General features: G+C 35.9%; 2 protein-coding genes across 2 annotated transcripts in view; both read left to right on the top strand.

Moving 5' to 3' along the window:
- The first annotated feature begins 5393 nt into the window (after positions 1–5393).
- On the top strand, positions 5394–8702 carry LOC121417295. Its single transcript, XM_041610950.1, has one exon. The coding sequence runs from the start codon at positions 5542–5544 to the stop codon at positions 6877–6879; it is 1338 nt and encodes a 445-aa protein (XP_041466884.1). The 5' UTR covers positions 5394–5541; the 3' UTR covers positions 6880–8702.
- A 12108-nt stretch (positions 8703–20810) lies between these two features.
- Positions 20811–22396, top strand: part of LOC121417294 (recombining binding protein suppressor of hairless-like) — a 30227-nt gene continuing 28641 nt past the window's right edge. The window contains exon 1 of the mRNA XM_041610949.1: positions 20811–20975. The gene's annotated coding sequence lies outside the window, so the exon portion shown is untranslated. The remainder of the gene's footprint in view (positions 20976–22396) is intronic.

Genomic DNA, 22396 nt, shown 5'->3' with positions numbered 1-22396 from the left:
TGACAGCGAAAATGACGATTTATCACTAGCAAATATATGCTACATGCACGTCTTACCCAAGGAAAGAGGGCCAGTAAATTCCTTTCAAGTAAAGAGCTAGAACAAATTTAAGCCTTTGCTGCATTCGTTGATGTAGACTACCTGGGACTTCAGAATAAAAATAGCTATTCGTGCACTCAGCAGAGAAGTTTGCGATTGACTTGCATGCAACCCGGCCCATCCCAGGGAGCAGTGGCTTAATCAGTGCAGGGGGGGGGCAAGCTATCCCCCCTGGCGGAGTTCACCGGGAACTTAAAGGGGAAAAAAGAAAAGGGGGAGAATGAAAGGGGAAAAAAGAAAAGGGGAAAATGAAAGGGAAAGGGGAAAAAGAGGAACTGGAAAAGGAAAGAAAGAAGAACAGATAGATTGTCATGAAAAGGTGATTTTATTTTTTTTTAAATAAGCATGCAAAATCATAAACAAAATCTTGTTTACCGTGGCGTACAGACCAAGAAAAAAAGGGAAAAGGAAAGAGAGAAGGGTGAAAAATATGTTATCTTCTTTAACATTATGTCAAAATCTGAATTGGATTTTTGTAATAAAAATGTATAATTTTTTGCTCACTCGCATTGTTTTTGTACCCGATACACCATATCGCCCCTCAAAATGTTGCCTCATGACGCCATTGCCTGGCCCCCCCCCCCCCTTTTGAGAAGCAAAATACTGAAATTTGTAATGTAAATATGCCAAAACAAAGGTGTGCCCCCCTCTTTTGAAATTGAAGACCCTTTTTTTCGTGTACGAAATATACTTCATTTGTGGGTGAAAACCTTTATTTTTATTTTTTTTTGCTTGTCAATTGGTTGAAAAACTTTTTTTTTTTTTTTTGGGGGGGGGGGGCTGGTCGAAACTTTCCTCTGAAATATTAGCCCCCTTTTGGAAAATCATGGATCTGCCCCTGATAAGACCGGAGATTTTTTTGCTCTTGCCCCTCCTGCATGGCCACCGACCCGTTACGCTCCTGCCCAGCCCGACCATGCAGCATTGCAGCAAGATCCGAATGGATCAAACTAACGTTATAGATGTAACGGGTTACATCTTGCTCAGAGCCAGGTCAAACATCGTTCGTATCACCAGCATTCCAGCAATCAAGGTGAAAAAGATACAGAGGATGATTTTGAGATGGTGATCCTTGTTATAGCGATCTTTGTCCATGCCAAATTTGTTTCACTTTGTGCTTTTGCATTTCATTCTCTGCAAAAGTGAAGCAGTACAAGCTTGGATGATTTTTGTATAGGTCTAGATTTCTTAATTGAATCGATACATAATGTGACTCATGTCATGACTTACTTAACCGCCACATTTACAAGCCTATGAATAGAAGACGAAGTAAGTCATGAGTCACATTATTTCACATTATTCATCGACTCAATTAAGAAATCTAGATGTAGACCTATACAAAAATCATCAAAGTTTGCACCGCTTCACTTTTGAGCTCTTTTGCAGAGAGTGAAATGCAAGAGCACAAAGTGAAAACAAATTACCTTCGATCGCTTGATTGCTCAATGCTGGTGATATACGAACGATGTTTGACCTGGCTGCATGCAAGTCAATCGCAAACTTCTCTGCTGCACGAATAGCTATTTTTATTCTGAAGTCCCAGGTAGTCTACATCAACGAATGCAGCAAAGGCTTAAATTTGTTCTAGCTCTTTACTTGAAGGGAATTTACTGGCCCTCTTTCCTTGGGTAAGACGTGCATGTAGCATATATTTGCTAGTGATAAATCGTCATTTTCGCTGTCAAAACATGACGAAGACGACGACATCTTATCCGCCATCGTACATTCTGTATTATAACGTATATCATGTACAGCGAATAAAAAAAAATAAAACGCGAACGAGGTTACATGCATTGTGCACGCTTGCGCGCGTTCACGGAAGTCCTTAACACACGGGGTGAATGGCGGAATTTCCAGTCGAATCAATGGTACGATTTTGCATATTATTATTTTAATTTTGAGGTCAGGAGCAAAATTTACCGATGGCAACATTGTGCATGTATTCACTCATAATATTTTACATATTATCATGTCCAAGAACCGTGGTTGTATTTGCCGCCCCACGGAAAGTCACAATTTTAGCGACCATCCCACAGTCTATGTGGGCCTATATTGGCTATTACATTGTACATGTACATGTAGGCCTATACATTTCAAATGTATACATGTAAATTCTCCAATTCTGACTGCTTTCAATGTAACCATGAAATGCATTGTATCCATCAAGAGACTTTTATGCATCAAAGCCCACTCTATTGTAAAGAGTTTTTGTAAAGACTGGCAACAATAGCATTATCACACTCAAATGATCTGTAATCAAAAGAATGCATTGATCTGCTTACACATTCTTCTGCAGTCTCTTGTATTTCGTGTCTTCCCCACTGCGAAGAATATTTGACTTTCACGGGAAAAATATGTCTGGCATTTTGTTTGCTTTCAATTTTGAGTGAAATATGGAGAATTCAATATTGTTCTGACTTTGATCTCTGCGATTCAACGACGTGTCTTTATTTGGACCAGCCATGTGTAAATATTGATGCCATTGACCATTTGCTTGCATGTACCTACATGTATGAACATATAAAATTAATTTAATCTTTAAAAAAATAAAGTTTAGAGATATAAAGGTCATGAGATTTGATGAGGATTGTAAAATGTTGATTATCAATTTACAATCTACCAAGGTATTTATATGCAGGGTACAAATTTGTACAGACCTGTAATTCATTTAATAGATATCAGCATTCTAGACAACCTAGTAAGTACATTATCACTGACTGAATACATTTTCCGATTCATCTAATGTTTCAACAGTGTATATTAACAGATTAAGGAAAATCAGACTAAAAATAAAGAAAACACAGAAAATGTGATCAAAATGAGACAAAGAATACACAATTTTTATTTTGGATTACTTTGGTGAAACACTTACTTTGTATTTTATCATGAAATTTTGCTTGTTCAGATTTTTACCTCAGTGATTGAAAAAAAATGGATAGACAATGATTGCTTGTGCAGTGTGTCATTTTTTTTCTTTTCTTTTGATTACAGGATTCTATTCTCAAATGGAATCATGATGTCAGTTTGTGAAAGCTGGACCTTTGTTGTCTTCCTGCCAATGGTGAGTCAGTGGTAGGGAGTGTTTAACAAAACTATGCGTACAGTACATTGTACTTCAACTTTGTATAGAGTAATGCATGACTGTACAAATTATCAACATATTTCCCTTCTTCTTGAGAGAGTAGGACAGAATAAAAACAAATTTTTAACAGTATTTTTTTTTCATTAGAGTGCCTGCTATATAAAGAATTATAAAATGCAAAGGTTCAGTGTAAGAAATACACTGTACATGTGGGCAGTGAGTGATCTTTCCCTCATGAAATCCAAAATTGCCTCTAAAGTTGAAGGAATTTGGGCGACCATCTTTTTTTAACTTTTCCAAGATCTGCCACAAACAATAATCTAGAAAGTTTTGAAAATCAATTTTCTACATTCAGGACTATATTTAAATAAGATATATTTTTCAGCGATGTTAGATCAAAAAGTTGCCTTGAAAAGTTGAAATGAAATGCCCCCTCTTCCCCCCCCCCCCCAACACAAATTCAATACTTGCCCCAATGTTGTAAGAATAGCTTCTAAAAATGAAAAAGTTCATGAATGTACCATAATGTGTACCTTGCAGTGAATACATTGTTTTTCATATACAGGAAATGTGATATTTTCTACTGGGCCTATCATGTATGCATATACTCTGCATATTGTGGCTGTGGGTATTTCATAAAGCTGTTCATAAATTAGAGTGATTGTACAAATGAATGGTGATCCTTTTTGGGGAAGTAAATAAACACCAATAAGAATCTTGTGTACTCATTTACTACAAGAAAGGATCACCAGTCATCCTTGAAGTCGCTGGTATGTGTAACTTTAGGCTTAGCTTTATGAAATAGCCATCAGGTTATAAATCACACCATCTACTTTGAGAGTTTACAATGTAGGACAATTTACAATATGTACAGATGTAAAAATGGGGAGATAATTCACTTTTTTATCAATTGTGTATAAATGCTATTAAATGGTGATTAAATGTACAGGAGTGGCCTAGTAATTTGGCTAATGACATTCTGACACAGCTCATTTCCCAACTACTATACCACATTGGACTGCCATGGTATATTCAAGCAGCTTTCTAATCATGCATTGGAGTGGGTCTTTCCATGAAGAAACAGGATCCTGCTTTCTTGATACCCAATTTTCCTGTCAATTTTATACAGGCGGCATACAGGGGCCCGTTGCAGAAAGAGTTGCAATCGCAAACTCTAAAAATCATGCGCAACTTGATATTCAACCAATCAACAGCGTGCATTTGGGACTTGCGATTGATTTTTTGACTTGCGTTTAAACGCAACTCTTTCTGCAACGGGCCCCTGTGGTTGGTCTTTGAAATGAATGAACACTTTTAATGAAGAGATACTTCAGCAGTACTGTATATTATTAAAACGTAAATCATAGAATTGAATTTGAAATACCTTTAATGAAAAATAAATTTTGTTAGTGATGAATGAATTTGGAGCATTTTGGCCCATTGGATTAGTCTTCTGACTTTGAAACAGAGGGTCGTGGGTTCGAATTCCAGCCATGGCGTAATTTCCTTCAGCAAGAAATTTATCCACATTGTGCTGCACTCAAAGGTGAATGGGTACCCGGTAGGAAGAAATTCTTAGAATGCTTCAGCACCTAGGCAGCACAGCTAAAGCCGGGTAACAATACAGCAGGGCCCGCTGGGAGAACAGTTTTCAGAACTGAAGTGGCATCCCTGGGTAATATACCTATATTATTATTATTACTATCATTATTATTATGAATATTCATTTCCAAGGGCCAATCCCAGAATGAAAATGCTGCCTTATAAAAATGTGAATGGGAAGATGAGGTGTTCGAAAAAAAAACTGGGGCCATTTATGGAAACACCACACTACATGTACATGAAGAATCACTATCACAACTGGTAATCAAAACACCAACATGATACAGCAGAAGAAAGTTCAAGTAATTTTATTCAATGTTTATTCACCGTCATGTCAATTCAACACAGCACTGTGCAATTTGACCTGGAAGTATTTGGAATGTACATATAAATGTATGCAACGCAAAGCATGTCCGCACTATTCTGATCATCTGCATTGCAAAATAGTAACCATGGTGTAGCAATTATAAAATTTGTGGTTGAATTTCAACCTATCTTTTGGCAGAACTACTGGTTTCAACTTTCCATTAACCCTTTGGTTTTCCAAATAGTGAAAGATACATGTACATGTACAAGTGGTTGACTACCTTTCAATGTATGCTAACAGACCTTTTCGTGATATTATCTCTGCAGATGCTAAAGGAGTCAGCATGAAGAACTACCAGAAAGGAGAACAACATTCTGCACAGCTACATCATCAGGAAACTTGAAGCATTATTTTCTTGTTTGAGTGGAAGCAGTATTCAGGAGACATAACCATGGGTTGCACACACTCGAGGTCGGAGGACCTCTATAAGAAGTCCATCATCAACTCAGAAACATTTATTGGCAGTATCACCGAGACCCCAGGGTACTTCAGTCGGACTGTCCACACCTTGGACTTCCTGGAAAACAAGTTCCCTAATCCAACAAGAACAGAGATGTCCTATACTGGGCCCCCTTCCCACCTTCAGAACTCCATCGACGTCCATCCATTTTGGAGTGAGTTTGGGCGCGAGTTTCAACCGACTGATCGTTACAATGACATGTCGAATGGTGATGTCCCGCGAGGGTTGCTTCCTGGAACAGACACAGCCCAGGAGATGAGAAATCTTGAACAAAAAGAATCAATGAAAGAGTTGCGGAACCAGGTGAAGGCCAAGTTGGCCCAGGTGAGGCCGATCCCAGAGGAAGAGCGGGAAGAACCGTCACAACCGCTGCCTGGTCAAGGTATGGACGAAGTAGACTCTGTAAACATCCCACCGCTGCCACCGAGTGAACCCGTCCAGACAAAATCATCAGAATCAAAGAGACCGGAATCACCGAAAACAAAAACGGAACAATACGCTTTAAACACCTCAGACAGTACTTCGGATAAGGACGCAGGAAGTTTCCAAGCAGAGAGAGCGGCCTTGGATCTGTTGGACTCTGTCATTATGGATAGCATGAACCTTGAGGATGAAGATGACGAAGAGGATGTTGTTGTGACTCCTCCAGTCATAGAGGACAGCAATTGGTCGCTCGGTACAGAGTCCTTCATGAAAGTCGAAATGCGCAGGCGGAACATGGACAAGCCTGTTCCAGGCGTGATGCTTGACACCAGTAATAGGAACTCTCAGAATGTTCTTCGGACATCCATGTACTTGCCGGATGCAAATTTCATGAATCCGCATAGCGCAGCTGCTAAGTCCACCCAAAATACATCCGTTCTGGCCTACAGGCTCGAAGCGGACCATCGAAATGCTCTAGACATCCGACCCCGACCAAAGAGCTCACTAGGTTTTCCAACGGACAAATCTCTCAGTAATGGGCTGGGTAATAACAGTATTGATACAGGAGTGTTTTCCGACAGCGGAACAACGAATAGTGCATCAAGCAACGACAGTGGGATCGGGTCGGGAGGGGGTGTGCGAGACTTGGTGAAGATTTACAACGAACAGACGCGAGCATCGATAGTGGAACCGTCTTGGAAGAGGCATTCAGCGAACCTTGATGATTACGGAAGAGGTGCGCAGAGCCGAATTGAAAACTTGCCAAAGGACAGCAACCCTGTGCCTAAGAACTCCGCCATCCTGGATGAAATTCGTAAAGAGCTTCAATTGAATCTCTCAAGCTAGAAATATCAATTTTGTGATGGTTTTTTAGTGAAGCATGACTAGGTCCAAGTCTGTCATGCGGGTCCACCAAATACTTCTGATCTGATTTCCGTTTACAACGTACCCTTTCCATTCCAATGGAATGGCCTAGTGCTTGTAGAACAACTCAGTCTACCTTTATTCTTATGTGTGGTCTTTTTTCATAATAGCTTTTATAAGCAAATGAGCTCTGGAATCTGAATTTGCATGTGGTATGTTCCATTTTCTTCTGCGAATATTTCAGTCTCATTGCTTCAATAATAAACAGGTCCCAAACTATTCTGAACACATTTAGAAATCTATGACACTTGCTTTTTAAAGTATACATGTAGCCAAAAATCCACCTCTGTTTACAGGTTCAGGTTAATTTATAACATCTTGAAACAGCAGTTCAGCATCAGCATTGTTTTGTTAATTTGTAATCTATCCTCATCAATATTTTGACAATTGGATGTCTTTACATTATTAATACGCATGTACATCAATTTGTAATTATGCATGCACATGTATGAACAGATGTTATACTCAAAACTATTATTTACATACATTGTGTGTATTGATTTTGGTGTAATACATGTATTCAGCTTTTACTGTACTTTTATTTATTGTGGGTGTAGAATTGTGGTTGATCATTGCCCTACATTTTTTGTATTCCAGGTATATGTATTAATTTCCATCTCTCTGAGGTAAAAAGCTTGGTGGTATGTGTACAATTTAAGTTGTCTAAAATTTCGAAATTCTATATAAGGGAGACTGTTCTTAATGACAGAGATCAATTGAATTTGAATAATATACAGGCGTGTTCATACGTGTATATATTGCGATCACGCTCAATTCACCCCTGCTGGAAAGTACACACTGTCACGTCGTGTGAACACAGTTTGTTCACAGTGTGGACTATTTATGTGTGAAAGTATTATTCACACTGCTTAAAAAATGTTCGAATTCAACAGTGTGAATATATTTTCATACTGTGGACACCTCAACAGTGCGACTGTTCACAGCGTGTTCACATGGCCGACTTTGGGATGCACACTCACTGTTGAATGTTAAAATTCAACAGTGTGGATATATTTGCACACTGTGGACACCAGTGTGACCGTTCTCAGCGTGTTCACATGGTGGACTACAGTATGTGAATACATGTATGTGATCCACACTGTTGAAATGTTCAAATTCAACAGTGTGAAGGTGATTTCACATTGTGTTCCACACTTTAAACACACTGTGGCACAATGTGTTTTTTTCCAGTAGGAACATGGCTACAAGTATGTAAATACATTTATGCCAGTACAGTGAATATGCGTGCATAAGGTGTACTGTATGTACAAGTACAAGGTGTACAGTATTTCCAAGACAGTGTGGATGACCCCTGCATAATGACAATATACTTGTGTGTTAATACGCGTATTTAATTAGCTTGTAAGCATTCCAGTGAAACATCACCTTTAGCATTATACAATGTATGTTGTATTGCATTCACATAAATGGTCTGTAGGTGTATTCATTTTTTTTATTTGAACAACAGTCAAAGCTACACATGAAGACCTCCCAAGGAAGACATGAAAAGTGGTCTTCATGAGCAGGTGGAGTTTTTTGGACAGGTTCTTGTGATACATGTTTCACTCTTGCTTTGCGTTCAAGCCAGTACCAGCTAGTTTTTCAATCATTAATATGGGTCATTTTTTTTACATTATCATTGTATACAATGGACATTGCTGACTATGAAAATAACAGTATATTGTTTGGACTTTGAAATAAAGATGAATTTGATTTTTACCATTTTTTTTCATAATGTTAATGGACTATTGGGGATAAGCAGGGAATTGTAATTAGTACATTCATGGTATACAATCGTATAGTTCACGTCAACAGAGCTAGATATTGCTTTAGATAGGGTTTATTTTTCGAAATAATTTTTCTGTACACACCCTTGATGGGAAATCAATTTCTTTCCTAATTTAGACCGAAATCAGGGCTATTTTTCAATCAGAAATGTTGATAATTTTCTTTAGAGATTATGCTTTTCTGCAAGATTGGAACAAAGTCTGAACATGCCTAAATTTCATGATTTTTTTTTACATTATTGTTATGGGTAATTATTATTGAACAGAACACATTTTTTTTTACAGATGAAGGTGCTATTACACATACAAATATTTTTGGTCTTGCTTAGGTGACTGTTTTATTTGTTTAAATAAAAAAAAATTGTGAAGGTTTTATAAGCCAGCCTTTTTATAATTTGTAATCAAGAATAGAATTAAAAATCATATGGTTTTGGTAATGATCCGTAAATTTCAGAAAAAGCGAATGACATATAAGCTGCATTTTTATACGTACATATAGGTCATGTTTTATTTTTCTTTCCATTTTTTAATCATCACCAAGTGTGAAAGCCTCTAGGACCACTAGCATTACAGAACGGTCTGTTGTTTTTTAATTTATAGTATAATCATTGATAAATTATTTTCACTATAAACCAAGTACATATACATGAGACTCTGAACTGTAATTGATTGTAGCGGGAATGATGTCAAGATTTAGATGTTGGAAGTTTGAAAAGATAGTTTGAGGTATACTTCCCTGCATTTAAGCCGAAAGTTTATAATGTCAACATCACTTTTTTTGGACATCGTGATAATTGTCATTATAATAATGCAACATTTATTGAAGAAAATTCTTGTATGTGTTGCATGATCACCCCAGCTAATCTGAGCTACCCTGAATAGATGCTTAAAGGGGAAGTTCACCCTGAAGAAAACCTTGTTTTAAAAATAGCAGAAAAAATAGTAAGAAATATTGGTGAAGGTTTGAGGAAAATCCGTTAAAGAGTACGAAAGTTATTAGAGTTCAAAGTTTGGATTTGTGACGTCATAAACGAGCAGCTGCCCCATGTGTTATGTAATATAAAATGCTTGAAATTCAAATTTTTTATGGTTCCTGATGCCTTAATTTTGTTTTCTGTTCATGATCTGGTGTGAAATGATTTGCCTATTGATATACAAAAGGTAGAGTGAAAACCATATTCAATTTTCTGAGAAAATGACATTTCATTGATTTTTTACCATTCGCTATGTAGGAATGCTGCTCGCATATGACGTCACAAATCAAATAATTGAAATTCTAATAACTTTTTAATTATTTGATGAATTTTTCTCAAACCTTCGGCAATATTTTTCATTAATTTTTCTGCTTTTTTTACAATAAACTTTTTGTCAGGGTGAACTTCCCCTTTAAGCATTCAAGGAATTATTTCCTACCAGGGGCCCGTTTCATAAAGGACTTGCAACTGTGGTAACTTTGCCATAATGGCAACTACCATGATTACAGGGCTCAGCAGCCAATCAGATTGAAGGTTTCCATGGTAGTTGCCATTAAGGCAAAGTTACAACTGTTGCAAGTCGTTTATGAAAACGGGGCCCCAGTTATCTATAATACATGCACATGTTCTTCAGAGTGGGAAATGTACTTGTAGTTCTGTCGCCTTTTAAACAGAGGGTCGTGGGTTCAAATCCGAGCCAAGGCGTGTTTTCTTTCAGCAAGAAATTTATCCGCACTGTGCTGCACTCGACCCAGGTGATGTGAATGGGTACCCGGGAGGATTATTTCCGTCAATGCGCTGAGTGCCGGTGATGGTACCTTGAGCTAAAGTTGGGGTAATAATAGCAGCGCTTTGTATCCTCAGGCAAAAAGCGCTTTATAAATCCAGCTATAATTAATATTATTATTATTATTACATAAAGACCTTACCAGAGGATGACAGTGTTGTTGTGGATTGGAACCCTACACCTTGTGATTCAAAATCCTACCCCCTTTCCTTGCAAAACAATCAGTTATTTTGTTGATATTGTGTGACATGCAAAGAACATTCATACATTCATGTAGTTTTTGTGTTTATTGTAGCTCTTTCAGCTCCGACGTGTGCTTTGACATTATTTTGTGGTGATCCGTTGTGTTTTGTTTCAGATGTGTATTTTCATACAGATTTTACTTCATTATTTACAGTTTAACTAACAATATTTTGCATGATGATGATTTGTTATAAAAAAAAGAATATGAAAAAGGGAAGAGGAAATTATATCTTGATACATGTATTTAGCTTCTGTCAACATTATGGGCACGATTATTGATGTTATGATAATCTTATTCCGCTTTATCATGTATCCATTGCTTAATATATTGAAACAGTATCTTCAAGCAGTTTACAGGGGAGCGTTTCATCAACATTTCCATCCGACAAGTTGTCAGATCTGACATCTTTCCTTGAGTTTGATTGGCTGAGAAGCCAGTCCGCATACTGTTCCTATGGCAACTGTCGGACAAAATGGGACTTGTCAGATAAAAAGTCTGACAAGTTGTTTCATGAAACGCTCCCCAGATGTACTGTACGTGTAGTTGAACCTGTCCATTATGGTTATTATAAAGGGGAAACACAGAAAATCGGCCACTGTAGACCTTTATAGACATATTTTTCTTTAAACACATATTTATAATTGGGAGACAATTTTGGTGGCTGTTAAAGACAGGTTCTTATTATAGTCAGTTTGTCAATAGATATGTGTATTATGTGTATTCAAAATCCATACAACTCTTTTTTTAATGGTTTTTAATGAAATCTGTGTTGTGCCTTTTCTGTATTAATCCACCATTCCAAGTTATAGTATTTGTCAGTATTGTTCACCAGAGGTTGTACATGTAGCGTAAGAAGGTAGCATTAACCGTTAGATAGAATTGGATGTATTTATGGTGTCTGTTGAAAATATTTTAATCATGCCTTGATTGAATTCATCAAATATGATAATGCGATAATGGTACATGTATGAACATAGAAATGGAAAAAATATATATTTGGTTGATGAATTAAACCAGGGGACATTTCACAGAGCTGTTGTAAAGTTGCAATTGACTTCATGAATGAGTTCATAGTGACAGCAATATAATGTGAGCTAGTCCGCAGGCACAGACCCTAATTGAAACTTTGATCAACAATTGAGTCTTCACCAAAGACTAGACCATAACACTGTTTCAAGCGAGAGGGCCTTCAGTGTACAAGACATCGTAGGCTACACATTCAGACCCTTGACTCGATTGAAGGGTTTGCACATTGAACAATTAATATGAGCCTTTCTAGGGTTAAGAAAATGTCATTTTCCCCCAACTTGGCTCGCCGTATCCCAGTTGTTCATAAAGTCATTCGTAACTTTATTGATGAACATCTTTGTGAAACCGTGCCCACGAACAAACGTGTACATGTGCTACTCAACAATAACCTTGTGTGTTTTATGTTCAGGAAAAAAAATATATATTGTGGGTATTGGTAAACCTGAAGTATCGTCTAATAAAAAAACTCTTTTGAAAGACGCCAGTTTATTTTGTAAATATCCAAACTGCATAAATGTACTTCTATTTAAATATGAATTTATTTCTTCAAATGCACTTCACATGAAGTATATTAATATTTAACAAAAATATGAATTTTGTATCATCTAGATTTTCATTTAATGCAGCATAATTAATTATGTATTCCCTTGTGAACTGCCATCATGGTTTTTTTATTGTGACTGAAGTTTAATGTGTACATGCATATTATATAAAAGAAAATGCTCTCTTTTTCATTTCCTATTAGTAAATATTCTTAATGTTGACCTTTGAGCCCAGAATGATTATTTTGACGAACACAGAAAACATCTTGAAACCTGATACATACATTTTCATGGATACGCCCACATTTTGAAAACATGGTTGTTTGTTCTGTAATATGGTCAATGAATAGTTTAGAAAAGGGATATATTGCCATATACAATGTATGTACATGTAGTATAATTCTGTTCATATTCATATGCGATTTTTTTTTATTTGTTCAGAATCAAATTTTCATTTCACTCACAAATAATACTCAATCTCTTTGTTTTGTGGTATATAAGTTCAGTTTCCCTTGGAGTCAAATTTGAGAGTCACGCCATTCTGGGTTAAAGTGACTGGATACTCTCTGAACACTGTAAAAATTGAAGTGCTAATTTAGCACTTACGGTGCTTGTATAGTGACCGCACTACCAGTTCTGATTTTCCAGTTTAAATTTGAACTAGAAAATCAGCACTTGTAGTGCAGTCACTATACAAGCACCGTAAGTGCTAAATTAGCACTTCAATTTTTACAGTGAAGGAAGCCTCAACAGAGAAAAAAAGACACTCCTTTTTTTTGGAATGGAATGGACTTAGGTATAATGAAACATACTACCAAGTTTGAAGTATCCACCTACATGTAATTCAGGCATTTGAAACAAATTGCTTTTGTTTATTTGTATGTATGAGGGTAATAATGCACATCCTCCCGCATAGGAGTCAATCAAGGATATACTTTTTTTATATAATTTTTTATTGCCACCTAAACTGGCCCATGACAAAAGGCATAAGTGACATTTCAGTGTTTTTGAGACATTGTGGGAAACCATGGGCTTTACTACTTACATGTACTTGAAGAAGTTGATGCCGTGTACTTCTAACAGGTGGATTATGAAACAAAAGGGCTTATTTCTGTTATTTTTGTCTCGCTCTCCTTGTTAATTATTACTTACTGAGTATTGTAAACTATTCACATGTTACTCATTTTCAAATAGTAGTTATGCCCTTTTGTCACCAGAGGCACTATAATATATTATCACCTTGCTTCATTTTCACATTGTTACAAACTAAAGCAGTGTCATCAAATTTCCTCATTCTAGCACAGTTTTTTTTTACGATGTCACAGAACGATCACCGACACGGAGCATTAAACACACACAAACAGAAATTATTTCTATTTTGCAGCTGTATGCGTTAGGTGACAAATTGCCAACACTTAATTGCGTGAAAATATGCTTTTTCACATTGCTTCAACAAAAACTTTTTTTTATTCATTTTCTTTTGCCAAAATATGCGGTTGTGAAGTAAACATCAGGGATTGTGTAGAAAAGCTTGAAATTGTCGACATTGGACAGGATTTGGGGTATGAATGCCCAGGGGGAGTGTTTCGCAAAGATTTGAGCGACTAAAAATCACACTTAAATAAATTCTCGGTTGCGTGTGGTATATAACATACCAATGACATTAAACTTCGACCACACTTCTATAGAGTGCCCGTTGTCAACTCCTTTACTGTTTATTCTATCATTCCAGTTCTGCGGCCAAAAAAATGTCCAGAAAATTGATCATGCTGTGAAATCAGAAGAATTTTTATACTTAGATTATACGGTTCGTTCTATTGAATTATCTGGTACATTATAGATACAAAGAGTACAGAAGTGTCAGAATTTAAAATTAGCTTTTCCATAGATGTCAAAGTTTGAACTAAAACTCTTGTTCTAGTTTGGGGTTAAATGTTTTATCAGAATAACACCCCATGATTTTATTATAATGTATAACTTTGAAGTACTCAGTTGTATTTTAAAATGGGACACCATCTTTTTTTAACCCAGCATTATTTATTACTTGTGTAAGTCACTTTATAGGAGGGTGTTTGAAATGACCTTGTAATGTATGCGATATATATTTTTAATCAGAACTTGTACTGTAGTTTTTTCCATTTTATTTAAAGAAAATATAATCTGTGTATTCTTGCTCATTTTTTATATATATATTTAACTGCCATTCTCCATTAATGTAGGTATGATGTATGAAGAGGATGAGAAATTGTATCCATTCCAAGCATTACAATAATTTTGATTAAACAGAGAAAAGGTATATCAACATGGTTTTGTCTGAAGCATTTGTTGTCATTTGTGGATGTACACATGCTCACACCCCCCCCCCCCCCCCCCCCCCCCCCCCCCCCCCCCCCCCCCCCCCCCCCCCCACCCCATAAAACAGGAAGTTCACCCAGTCGATAATGTGGTTTAAACAAAAATTTTAAACTTTGGAGAAGAAAAAATGTCGATGAAATTTTGATGAAAATCCATCAATGGGTATAAGGGAATATGAGTTCACCCCCCCCCCCCCCACTTAAATTTGTGATGTCAGTGACATACCTTCCCCATGAATCATGTTATATGAATTCCAATTTTGTTAAAAGTCAAGTCCAGCTCACAAAACTGATGATCTGAATCAATAGAGAAAAATCAGTTAAGCATTATGCTGAAAATTTCATCAAAATCGGATGTTAAATAAGAAAGTTATGATATTTCAAAGTTCCGCTTATTTTTTTTTCAAATAGTTATATGCACAATTTAGTCACATGCAAGCGACAGAGTCGATGATGTCTCTCTTTGTTTCTTTTGTTTTTAATTGTTTGAATTATACACATTTCATTTTTTATAGATTTGACGATAAGAACCATCTTTAACCATAGAATGTTAAACTGTGGAAATTCCACATGTTCAGGGAAAAATATAGCTTTGTTTCACGGGATGATGAGAATATTTCGTATTTCATATCATAGAATACAAAAGAAATAGTGAGTGATGTCATCAGTCCCCTCATTTGCATATCGACCGTGATGTACATAACTGTTAAGTTTTGTGAAATTAAGTAGCCCCCCTCGCCCAGGGATACTCCGAGATGAAGATATTTATATCTAAATAAAGAGAGTAAAATTCACAGAGCAAAATGCTTCAATTTTCATTCAAATCGGATAACAAATATCAAAGTTATTGAAATTTCAAGTTAAGCAATATTTTGTGGGAAAACAGTTGTATGCACGTCATCATGAATATTCATTATAGGTGGGCTGATGATGTAACATCCCCACATTCCTTTTTCTACATGAAATCATAATTGTTCCATTTTCTCATACATGATTTTGTTAATGACGTGTCTCCATTGTGATGATATAAGTAGCAGCAATAAATAACTAATGCACTTAATCAGTTGTCAATTCAATTGTTTTAGTTCTTGGTAGAAAAAATTTAAATAAACCTTAATTATTTCATATAATAAAATACAAAATAACAAGTGGGGATATGACATCATCAGCCCACCTAATGAATATTCATAAAGACATGCCCTATAGAACTGTTTCACCGGAATAATGCAAATCTTTAAAATCCAATAATTTTGTTATTTGTTATCCCATTTTGTTCCCATTTTCAGCATTTTGCTTTATGAATTTTACTCTATTTATTTATTTAAATATTAGTATTGTCAGCCTCGAGTATCCCTTTAAGATTTAATAAAACGGGCTTTTGTTTGGGATTCATGATCTCACCCCCCCCCCCCGAAATAAAAGAATATCCTGTTACATCGTCCCACTATTGTATTGAATGCACATTAGTAATATATCTCTATGATTGCACTTAATTCATTTAAACTGTGAACTTTCCTGATCTTACTTTTTTTCTTCACTTAATTTATTTAAACTTAATTCATTTAAATGATTGCACTGCATTCATTTAAACTGTTATTTTCTTTTAACTGAATATTGATTCTTCTTGATATTTATTTTTCATTGCTTCATTACTTTGTAAAACTTAAATGTATCACCTTGATGTTATGTCGCATATATTATCTTGAATGCAGAAACAAATAAAATCAAATGAAAATCAAATCAAATTAACCCGACATCATTGAGATCTCCGCACAAAAAAAGGAAAAATGAAAATCATCGATCGCAAAACTGAGATGCTTTAGAATCTTCAACACGAGATGGCGGTATACAGTTTGGGAGCAATTATAGTACCGATCATTAAAGGTCAAGTCCACCCCAGCAAATCTCTTTGTATTAAGAAGTTTTTTATTGACAACTTCAATTCATATACAAAATACAACACATATAACAAATAGAAGTTTGACGTCTTTACAAATTGATTAATACCTTGACAACTCATAAATTTAACACTATAATTTTTCTACTATTAAACACAATATCAGACATATTCCAATTCATAGTTGTGAATAACATTGATGAAGATAGTAATATACATTACGAATATGCTTCTACAAGAAATTCAACATATTCATTTTTTCCCAGTGTAAAATATTAACATAAAAAAGAGATTTTCCGAATATACAAAATTTAATCATGAATAAAACCTACACGAATTGAAGCCATCAGTTTTTATTTGTATCGATATAGAAAAAATAAACAAGTATAATGCCGAAATTTACATCAAAATCGGATGTAAAATCAGGAAGTTATGACATTTTAAAGTTTTGCTTATTTTTTTATAAATACGTACAATTTGGTGATATGCAAATGAGAGAGTCGATGATGTCCCTAAACTCACTATTTTTTATTGGTTGATTATTTTTTATTTGAAAAAAAAATAACACCGATGGGAAAACAATCGATTTCATTTTTCTGGTCCTACTTTATGGAATCATCTGCCAAATAAATTAAATAAAAGAAAATCGATTAAGAAACTTTGCGATTGCCCTTTTTTCCCGCTCTCGCAGCCTATATTGTGTGCCATATACATTACAAAATTACCCATCATGCAGTGTTATGTCTCACGCCTACAATACCAAATCAAGTGAAGTCCAACCCAGAAAAATGTTAATTTGGATAAATAGAGCATAATAAATCGCGCATACATTCGTAATTCCGAAGCTTCGTTATTCCGAAGGTTCGGATATTCCGAAGGTTCGTTGTTCCGAATGTTCGGATATTCCGAAGGTTCCTATTTCCGAAGGTTCGTGAGTCCGAAAACTAAATGAGGTTCGTAATTCCGAAGGTTCGTTAATCCGAAAACGAAATGAAGTTCGTAATTCCGAAGGTTCGTTAGTCCGAAAACTAAATGATTAACAAACCTTATTTCGTTTATGGACTAACGAGCCTTCGGAACAACGAACCTTATTTCATTTTCGGATTAACGAACCTTCGGGACATCGAACCTTATTTCGTTTTCGGATTATCGAACCTTCGGAATAACGCCACAAATGTTCGGATTAACGAACCCTTTTATGTTTTCGGATTAACGAACATCGAGGTATAGGCAATTTACGTGTTTCGGAATTACGAACCTTCGGAATAAAGAACCTTCGGAATTACTAACCTCCTATATTACGAAGTGTAACCATAAATCGAGCATTATGCTGAAAATTTTATCAAAATCGGATGTGAAATAAGAAATTTATGAGTTTCGCTTTGATATGCACAACTCAGTGACATGCAAATGAGACAGTCGATGATATCCCTCACTCACTATTTTTTTTTATTGTTTGAATTATAATTTATGCAATATTTCATTTTTTTTTGACAGTATGAACCATACAGTATTAAACAATGCTAACGCATGTTCAGGGAAGAATTAAGCGTTGTTTCATACGACAAACAGGGAGAAAATTGGAATGTTTCATGTTCTTAGGTTTTGAAATAGAGGGGGAGGGGAAAGGGGGGGGGGGAGAGAGGGGCCGGGGGTGACACCTAAACGGATGAATGTAATTTAATTCTCTCAATCTTTCTTCTATATCAATAAAATGGGAAAAATGCTAGGTAAGTGGTTTTGAGAAATTTATCATACCGTGTCCTGTCGACAGATACCGAAACATTCTTTGAGTCCGGGCAGCGTCCGGCGAGGCCGCTATCTCAGAAACGCTACCTCTGTTTTTAAAAATTTGATTTGCAGTTTAGTCGACAAGGGTGGTGCTATATTGTTGATGGTAAAATGAACTACAGATGAGACAACGTCCTTTATTCTTTACCAATTAATAAGTCAGAAGACAATTATTAGAGTGTGTGATTTCATCATTCTTTATATTAGCCGTGCCGTGTATAATGACTACCGGTATTTTCTTTTTAATAACTTTTTAATTTGACACCTGATTTTGGTATTCTTGAAACACGCCTGTAAGAATAAAATTGCCCGTAAAAAGTATATCAAGCGACTTGAAGCAGGAACAGAAAAGTCAAAGAGAAAATGCAAGCGTTGAGAAATGTTTTATCACTGCATAAAAAGAGGGACCAATTTAGTAATGATTCCTCAAAATGGGTGCGCGGAGCAGTGATATAATTTTCTGCCCGAGCCAAGAAAATAAAATAAAATAAAGAATAAATAAATAAAAATAAAAAATGAAATAAATTAATAAACAAATGATTGAATAAATAAAAAAATAGGCTCTAAGTAATTGATTGAATAAATCAATCAAAAATAGAACAAATAAATGAATGAATAAATAAATGAATGAATGAATCAATAAATAATTTAACAATTAAATAAATCATAAAAACACAAAATGAAATACGACTCATCGGGCCGATCCCCGCACCGTCCTGTCAAAACGTTGACGTCAAGGTGGTTTAATAATTGAATCATTCCATCGTATTAAAGTGATTGGTTAACATTGGTTTGACTTTTAAAAGATCTCAGCTAGAAGGTCACACTTGTCACCTGTGTCTGTGATATGTTACAAAAATGAAGCCCAGAAAAAACTGCGTTCGAAAATCATTATTTAGTGCTTCAAAAATTGAAATATAAAGTGACCGGAAACACCATCTTAATTTCATCTCATACACTTATGTGTACTATTTAGGTGTCTATAAGACGCCTGTTTACAAAATCGGGGTTTGCCTTGTAGTTTTCGCTTTTCGTTCTCAATAATGGTTGTTTTCGGGGTTTATTAGTTCTAATACATGCATTTGTACACATGTTTCATCTTGGTTGGAGAATTTTTAAATCGGCTGCTCACAAAGTTAAACAATACCTTTAAATGAACGATGATGATAGAGAAAGATCACAGCTAATTACTGTTCATTTATATTTCATCCGCTTTTCTTCTTTATTCATTAATATCTAATGGATTTTAATTGTTCTTATGTATTTTTAATCATTCCAATCTCATATAAATTTGTTTTTTATCTTACATTTTTTTTCACATTCAGAGAGAGAATAAAAAAGGAGAATAAAAGTGACGATAATCATGATCTCTCTGTGTCGTTTGTTTGACAATGGCCTGATACGATGTCCCATATTTTTTCTTGTTCAGAGAATTGAAGGGGCGGCTTCAGCCTTTTCAAGTTCAATTTGCCCTGAACATGACTGTCAACTAGGTCGTAGTTCCGAAACCTAGCTATGTACATTGTGTGCTGGGAAATTGAAGAGGTAAAAGAAGTTTCTTTGTGCCTTGGTATGGTAGCTGCACAATCATGGACTATTCGATTATAACTAAGGGGATCCTCAGAATTAAAAAAAAAATAGGAGATGTATATTGTTCTGCATAATTCATAAAAAACTTGATGAATGAAAACATTAAAAAAAAGGTTAGACAGGCAATTGTTTTATCAGTCAGAAATATTGATAGTAACCAAGTAGGGAAGATCATTTAAAATAACAGTCTCATAATTCTCCCTAAAAATAATGGACGCGTCCACCAGCCTTGCCTGGGAAATCTGTATGCAAATTAGGCATTTGCCTTTTTATCCACATGTCCCCTCTGAGGAAGCCAAGGTCAACATTGGAATGAACTTTTTTTTACTCGATGTTGAAAGAAACTGTAAGCTTTTCCCAGATCAATGTTGTTTTGGGGTCGAAACATATCCTCCTTGCAAATCTTTAATAATGGCAACTCGAGAACGGGTAGCGATGTTATGTTAGAGATTTTAATCCGAGATACACAGCAGTGCAGGGCATGGGGAAAACAGGAGGTCTATTGCATTGTTCGAAACCAACGGCAGGGCAGCGAACAAAGGCCGAGTCGCCCTTGTCTGACCCCGTTATCTAATCCAGGGGGAGGGTAGTTTCGATGGGAACAGCCATTCCCACGGCTCATAATCAACTATGTAAAGTTCCCACGGTGTGCTTTTCAGGACCGAAACAAGCGGTGGCCAATTTCACACGTTATTTTCTTGGACGGATTTCAGCAGGATATTTGATAATTTTTCTTTCAATATTCAATTTTTATTATAGTAATTCAAATTATAAAAATAATTATTAGTAGCAAACAGTATTTATAAGATATGATAGACTTATCAAATTGAAAACACTATTTAAAATCTCTACAAATTTCTAAAAATGTATTTCTAAATTGTATTACGCAAATTGATCGTGGGAATTTGCCGAGTGGGTGAGAAAATTCGCCCAAATTAACGCGAAGTTGGTGTCTGGAGCTGGAAGAAGAAGACTCCGTAAAAAGTGGTGGTGAAACTTTTCGTCGTAATTGGATTTAATGCGGTAAATATATAATTATCGTTGCTTATCAGGCTAGAAGTGACGAATGATTGTTTTGGATGATGTTCAGAGCGTTTGATCTTGTTTTGTAAGATTAGAGGGTTAATTATGAGAAAGATGAACTTGCGAACGTTGATGATGTGATGAGGGTGACAAGTGCAGGCCCTGTGCAATGCAGTGGTCTTGATCTATGCACTGGGCCTGGCTTGCGAATGCGGCTGCTGATTTTTAGTAGCAGGAGCGAACTAACGTTACGCTGCACTCTCTGCAAATGCGCTTGGCGGTGATTTTACACCTTTTGGTAATCCTTACACAGTTACACTGTAAACTATGGCACAGGTACAGCGTAAAATACCAGATATTGTTAATAATTTAAGTCCCTAGAAATTAGAATTAATTCCGGGGGTTATTCTTGTCCACTCACACATTGTACGAGGTTAGTATGTACTAACCTCGTACAATAGACTGTGTTTGACCCTGGATTTCGAAGTAGTCGGCAAACATCGCTTCATTGCTGAAGTAATATTTGCCGAAGCTCCTTCTCGCTACGCACCGGGGCTCTTGCCGGTAAGTAGCAAGAGTTTTTTGAATATAAAATAATAATAAAATAATAATCCGATAAAAAAAAGCACATTTTGCTTACCTCGGCCTCGAAAGTGACTTCGCTTGTCTCTTCCACGGAAATACAAGGAAGCCCGTTGGTGGCGCTAATAATTTCACAACCTTGATTCAGCTCCTCGGTAATTTTATAACTGTATCTAAATTCTTTGAATGCGCAATCCTCATGATTAATTTACTAATTATGGGCACCAATTAATGAAATGCCTTCAAAAAACATAATTAATGATTATTATTGGTGATGATAACACTCATTTGCATTAATTTAAAAAGATGACTGATAAAAAAAAAATGAAAATAATATACGTGCCTGGAAAGAAACCAGCAGTACAAGCTTTGACGAACGTCAATAATACGTATACGGTGTACCAAAGTCTATACAATGAAAAGATTGGACACTTCACGGACTTTGCGTAATGCCTTGCGTCGATATGCGTGTAAAATAGTGTAGGTGCCTATTCTTTCCCTTTTCGTGTCTTTGATATGAATATAAATCGCGTGCCCTCTTCAGGAGAAAATTGATATCAACGCTGACTGATTTCTATCTCCGTAAAATCTTCACTAAAGATCAAGAAAATATACATATTTTTAGAAAGAAACTTCAAGGAGAAGTCACGGAAGGATCTAAATGATTCGGTAAGTGTCATAGCAGGATGTGGAATGTTTATTTAAACAAAATATTTTATGTGGGCAAAAGCCCACTGTATTTTCGAAGTGTAGTGGTGTGTCGCGTGCGTATGACTGATAATCCTTCACTCGCGAGACGATATGAACCCATGGGTGATTCTTGTCTAGAGACTAGACTA

This window comes from Lytechinus variegatus, chromosome 6 (genome assembly GCF_018143015.1).
Source record: "Lytechinus variegatus isolate NC3 chromosome 6, Lvar_3.0, whole genome shotgun sequence".
NCBI classification, from domain to species: Eukaryota; Metazoa; Echinodermata; class Echinoidea; order Temnopleuroida; family Toxopneustidae; genus Lytechinus; species Lytechinus variegatus.
This window is presented reverse-complemented; position numbering and strand designations above follow the sequence as displayed.

Coding starts and splice junctions, on each gene's coding strand:
- LOC121417295 (XM_041610950.1), top strand. CDS start 5,542: ATGGGTTGCACACACTCGAGGTCGGAGGACCTCTATAAGAAGTCCATC.